Raw genomic sequence first — 6000 nt, 5'->3', positions numbered from 1 at the left:
TCCCAGAACTACTGAATCAGGATCTCTGATGGTGGAATCCAGGAATATTAGTAAATTCTCCAGGATATAGGGATTTGCCTTAGAGGGAAAAATAATTTGGTCACAGGCCGTCCCAGCTCCTACCTCCGGACCTGGAGCTCGTGATTCCCCAGCTCTCGTTCCGGTCTGCCCTACCCTGCGCACCTGGTCTGTCTACCTGCGGGCGTGGCGGGGTTGGAGAAGAGAGTGGGACCCGCGACCCCGCCCCCTGGCCCGGCCGGAGCCCCGCCCCTCGGGGGGGAGAGCAGCCGCGGCCGAGGCCCGCCCCAACCTTGGCTGCGCCAATCAGGCACTGCGATCTCAGACGTCGGGTTACGCGCGGCGCGGAGTCGGCCGCCGGGCGGAGGTACCGGCTCGGGCTTGGGCTCGGGCTCCTGGCTGCGGGTTTGGCGGCGCTGCACCGGCAGGCAGCGAGGCCGGGCGGGCCCTGGGCCCTCGCGCCCCTCCTGCGAGGCCTGCCATGCAGAGCCCCGCCGGGAACGCGAGCCGCGGACTGCCGGGCGGGCCGCCCTCCACAGTCGCGTCCGGGGCGGGCCGCTGCGAGAGCGGCGCGCTCATGCACAGCTTCGGCATCTTCCTGCAGGGGCTGCTTGGCGTCGTGGCCTTCAGCACGTTAATGCGTGAGTCTGGGACCCCCGCCCCTCTGGAGGCCCTGCGCGGCAGCCGCGGCCCGGCCCCCCGGAGGTCCGTCCTGCGCGGAGAGTTCCGGCCTGGGAATCCGAATTCCTCCTTCCCCGCAAACCCAGGCTGGGCATTCCTGCACTAGGGGGTAGCCAGGGCCCCGGGCTCCCGGCTCGGAGCCCCTCGCCTACTCGCTGTGGCCTCCAGCCAGGAGTGACCCTTCCCGTTTCCACCTTAAACGTCTGTCTTCTGAGACGCCAGTCTAAAACTCGCCTACCTCCCACCTTACCATCTCGAATTGTTACCCCACTTCTCAGCCTGGAGTCATGACCCCCAAGGGTGACATCCCCTTGCCCACCCCTTCTCAGGTGCTCTTCGTGCTTAGAACCCACATCCCTCAATCCAGTGCGATGCTGAGCTCTTTTCTGCCCCTTCACTCTTCAAGGATTTACCTTCTCCGTTCACATGTAAATCCTGCTACTTTGCATCCTTCTCAACACCTGGAGTGTTAGGGCCACCCGCCTCCCTTTCCGTGGCCCTTCTTCCTCAGCTTTATTTTCCCTTTTGTCAGGGCAGGACCCACCCAGTCTGCGTTCTTCCCCAGATCCCCGTCCTCTCGTTTCTTCCGGAACAGGCCCACCTGTTCCATCTCTGTCCCAAGCTTTCCTAATAAGCTGCGTCTATAGCTTCCCCTGGCTGTTCCCTTTCCACTTTTATTCTTTATATTTTAAGTTTCCTTTTCCATTAAACTTGGGCAACCTAGTGGCTGAATAGAGAAGGAAGCCCCCACCCTGTTGTCATGTGTCCTGGGCGGGGGAGGCGGGGGGCTTCTGTTTTTCATCGTGTACATCCTTATTAAAGTAACAAGAAGTTTTGTTCGGCATGTAAGCCTGGGAGTGCCCTTGTGATTGCGTTTTAGGGGGAAGGAAACGTTATAACTGTCTGTGCAGAGTCATTAAATCCAAAAATGACTTGTTCTCAAAACTTCTCCACTGTGCTTGTGTGGACAGAGTGGAGAGTTCCTGCAGAAAGTATGCTTTGGAGTACTCAGGAGGGATCTTGCAACTGTAGGGTCCAGTTGCTGGACCACCTTGCTTGTTTATAAGTTGGGATTTCTTTGAGTGAATTCTCTCAGGCTTTAAGTAACCCTGAAGAGGCTCTGATCATGGATACCGTGTTCTTCTGGTGGCCTGGCCTTGATAAGTCTTACAAGTGCCCAACTGTCTATGTTTGACACATTTTCTTTCCTTTTTAGTCCCAACTTGCCTTTTTCTCTGCTCAACAAATACCCACTTGTTCCCACAGTAATAATTTGTGACAACTTAGCCAAAATCCGCTGCTGACTTGGGCGCATGTACTGTATATGTGTGTTTTCAAGTCATGGTGAGTGGGTCTTCATATCCCTCCTACTTCTCTCTCCTCCAGACAGCCTTCTTTTCTCTCCGAAGGAACTATAGGTTAAATTTTTATTTTGCTCCCTAACCTGAGGTTTCTTAGCCTAACTCTGACTGTTTCCACAGGTTTGATTGATGCTGATGGCCCGGTTTATCCCCTAGGGTCTGACACTTGTGATTCAGAGAAGGATATGTGATGATGACAGGGCGGAGTTGCTCGCAGCTGAGAAGTGTGTCGGGTTGAATGTGTTCGAGTGGAGTCTTCAGGGACGTACTCACTTCTTTACTTAATCTTCAGCGTGAGCACCTGTGCAAATCCCACTGTGATTGGTACTTTGTGTTTGCAGAGATTGGACTAGAAAGCAGTCTCTTGTTCACTGTGAGGCTTGATGTGGACAGAGCTTGTGGAAGTGGCTGGTGGGTCCTGGGGTGGTGTGGGTAGGAGTGATGAGGAGAAGAGTTGGAAAGGCTAGAGCTCTGTCTGCCCTGACACAGAAATGGAGGTGAGAGCAAGAGCCTCCTCCCCCTACCTAGAAGCAGACAGAGCAGGCCAGGGCAATGGCACTCTGGGAGCTGGACAAGGAGAAGCCCACTGACTGGGGTGCAGTCAGGGTGGGGCCCTTCTTATCGCTCAGATTTGTTGGTCCTGTTGAAGTAGCACTGCGAGGCTTTTCCTTCTTGAACTGCTGGAAAGAGGAAGAAATCTCTAAGATGGAAGAGGAAAGAGATCAAGCTAGCCTTAAGGAAGTACATCTGCGAGCCATTTGACTTTGTCCTGGGCTTTTAGTCCTCCCTCCTTCTCAGTCTGGCAGAGCTGCCGGGAGGGGCATCTGTTGAAGGCCAGGCTCCCCTGACGAGGGTCCCCCTTGCAGCCCTGAAGGAGGGAAGTCCATCCTTCCTCAGTTTTGTTATCTTCAGACATTTTAAATACCAACCAGTTCGTTCTGAGCAGCTTAAACAGCCCCTATCCTTTGAGGGGCTGTTTTTGAGATCACAGTCTTCTCCCTTCCAAGTATCTGTGGCCCTCGAGGCAATGGGCTTGGTGCCTCTCTTCTGGTGCCTGTCTTCTGGAACCTGACGGCCATGGCAAACACTGTTGTTTCCTGTTGGACCAGCTCTGACTGTAGAATGAACCCCCTTCTCGGCAGACAAGCTGTGAGGTAATTTTCCTTACTTCACCTCCCTGATTTCAGTGACCCTCTCAGACCACTGTCTTTATGTTCCTTTTTCTATCCAGAAAAATCACTTTTTTCTCTACTTACACGTTGCCTTGTTTTGTTTGTTTGTTTGTTTGTTTGTTTGTTTTTACCTGGGGGGGTTTGTCCTGAAGGAAGATGACTTATATATATTAATGCCTCTGGGGAGAATTCTGGTTCTGCAAGAATTTCTCATTCTGGCGCTTTGATAGACTTCTTGCCTTACTGTGTAGGGTTTGTAGACCCTCTCGGTCCAGGCAGTTGAGAACGTATATGCCAGGTCATGGTAGCCCATTCTTCAAGCTGCATAAACATATAGACTGTTACAGGCACCACTCACACAACATGTCCAGTGTCAGCACCACCTTGTTGAGCTGGCAGGCTTCCTAGAGGCTCCATCCAAGGTACCCTGTGTACGCAAGGAAAGATGAACATACTCAGAGTCAAGCTTATGAAGCTACTTTCCACTTAGTTTTCTGAAGTGTCTGCTAGGTGTCTGCATAGAAAGAAACGGTTTAAACGAGGGGCGCTTTGTCGTAGTCTGCCTGCCAATCAATTCCCCATTTTGGTGGTTTTGTCTATAGTCTGTGACTTGGTGAAGTTTCTCAGCTTGGGTCTCAGCAGAACAGAGCTGAGCAGTCCTAGAGCTCAGCAAACTGTTCCAGTGCGGGGTAGCCACCCAGCTGTCAGCCAAGGGCCGTGTTGTCCAGTGTGTGTGTTGGCATTTGGGGGTGTTTACTCTCAGGACATGTGAATGCAAAGCAAACTCAAGCCTCCCTCACAGTGCACAGTCAGGGTTCTGGGCTGAAGTGTAGACAAAATTGGTTTTTAATAAAACAAGCATTTTGAGAACTTGGATAAATATGCCTGCTTATTTTTGTTATAGACATGAGGGCTAGCCAGCTGGGAGAAATGTGTCCATGTTTTACAAAAACACTGCTGACATTGAGAAGTGATAGCGTTTTTCCTGCGATCCAAAGTGAAATCACAAACCAGTGCACTCAGCTTTGATATCTTAAATGAGAGTTTCTGGGGTTTTCTCCATGGTAAACTGGCCTCCCTGTGTGCTCTGTGTGAACAGACCTGTGTTGGCACAACCTTCCCTATGATCACCTCTCCCCACCCCATCCCTTTTTTTATCTCTAAAAATGTCAAACAGAAAAGATGAAAAATAATACACTCAACATCTGTCTGCCCTCTACGTAGATTTAGGAGTTGTTCACATTTTGTCACATTTGCTTTATCTCTTTATGCTTTTTTTTTTTTTTTTTGGCTGAGCCAGTTGAAGGTAAGTTGCAACCCGCGTCACACTTTACTGCTAAATACTTCAGCTAAGTCTCCCCAAAATAAGGACAATCTCCCACATAACCACAATTTCATCATCACACTTAAGAGAATTAATAACTCCATGATATTATCTCATATCCAGTCCATAGTCACATTTCTCCAAATGTCACAAGTCTTTTACAGCTGGAGTTTTTAAAAACTGAGATCCAATCAAGGCCCACATGTTGTGTTTGGTTATGTTTTCAGTAACTTTCATTTCTAGAAGAACCTCCTTCTACACATACATGCACACTTTTTTTTTTTTTTTTTTTTTTTTAATGTTTCTGGCTTTTTGAAGCGTCCTGGCTGCTCGTTGTGTCAAGTGCCCCACATTCGGGAGTTGTCTGGGAGTTTCGCTATGGTGTTTGAATTGTTTCACCGACCCCTGTTTTCCTGAGTTTGGTCTGGAGCAGTTATTAGATTCAGATGCCCTGTTTTATGGCAAAAACACGCCGTAAGTGGCACTGTATGTTTCATGTCTATTCCACCAGGAGGCATGTGACACCATGCTGCCCCGCTATTTGTGTTAATAAGGTTGATGTCTTGGTGGTGGGGGATGGAAGACCTCTCAGTCTCTCCCTTGTAAAAGTACATTTTCCCCTGAGCAATCAATAAGGGATCTCTGCAGTCATAATACTTTGAGATCATGTGAGTACTCTATTTCCCAGTAGCCTTTCACCTGGTGATCACCTCCTCCTGGTAAAATAACAGAATACAGTGACAGCTGAATTGGAGCTGGAGCTCACAAGTGAAGGCGCCTGTCTGTGGGTCTGGAACCCAGCACACAATCAGTGTCGCTGTCCTTTCCTCCCTCTGGAGTGCCAGCACGGGCAAAGGAAGAACGCCCCTTTTTCCATTCCAGGCTGGTGTTGCGGTCAATGTTAGTGTGCTGGCTGGCTCAGAGCTTTTATTTTTAGAAAGTTTTCGGGTTTTCTAAATGTTTATTTATTTGGTAGCATTTATCCATAATGGTGATCTGCTTGATTTATCATATAACTTCATTAATTTCTAATAAAATCAGGACAAGAGGAAGTTGTGTGAATTAGGAGACAATCTGAGTTGTAGAATAACTTAACAAATGTACTTTTTTAAACTTTTAAATACCTCTGTTGGCCACATGTTGCCCTGTTGGGGCCTATCATGCTTCCACTGCATTAAAATCTGTTTAAAGTCTTTTGCAGTTAGTATATTTATACAAACATGAAGATTTGTTGAAGGGGTTTTACAAGTGGTTAAAAATAACGGGATCCCTGGCTATGGATCCAGCCCGGCGTCCATGTCTGCTTCACTCTGCCATGTGGTGCCCCTGAGCAACTTCTGCATTTCTCTCGAAGCTTCAGTTTCTTCCCTAGTAACATGTGGATAATGATCTTTCTTTTCTGGGCCTATGGAGATGAGAAGGAATGTGTTTGAGGAAGCTGGGT

At 49.3% G+C, this 6000-nt stretch overlaps 1 protein-coding gene across 2 annotated transcripts in view; it reads left to right on the top strand.

Moving 5' to 3' along the window:
* Positions 1-348: 348 nt before the first annotated feature.
* Positions 349-6000, top strand: part of STIMATE (STIM activating enhancer) — a 63758-nt gene continuing 58106 nt past the window's right edge. For both annotated transcript variants that reach the window (XM_077993140.1, XM_015130713.3), the window contains exon 1: positions 349-659. Coding sequence is in view for 1 of the 2 variants with exons in the window: in XM_015130713.3 (XP_014986199.1) it covers positions 500-659 (160 nt within the window). In the remaining variant the exon portion in view is untranslated. The remainder of the gene's footprint in view (positions 660-6000) is intronic.

This window comes from Macaca mulatta, chromosome 2 (genome assembly GCF_049350105.2).
Source record: "Macaca mulatta isolate MMU2019108-1 chromosome 2, T2T-MMU8v2.0, whole genome shotgun sequence".
In the NCBI taxonomy this organism is placed as follows: Eukaryota; Metazoa; Chordata; class Mammalia; order Primates; family Cercopithecidae; genus Macaca; species Macaca mulatta.
The sequence above is the reverse complement of the archived record's forward strand: the minus strand, read 5'-3'. Positions and strand labels throughout refer to the sequence as shown.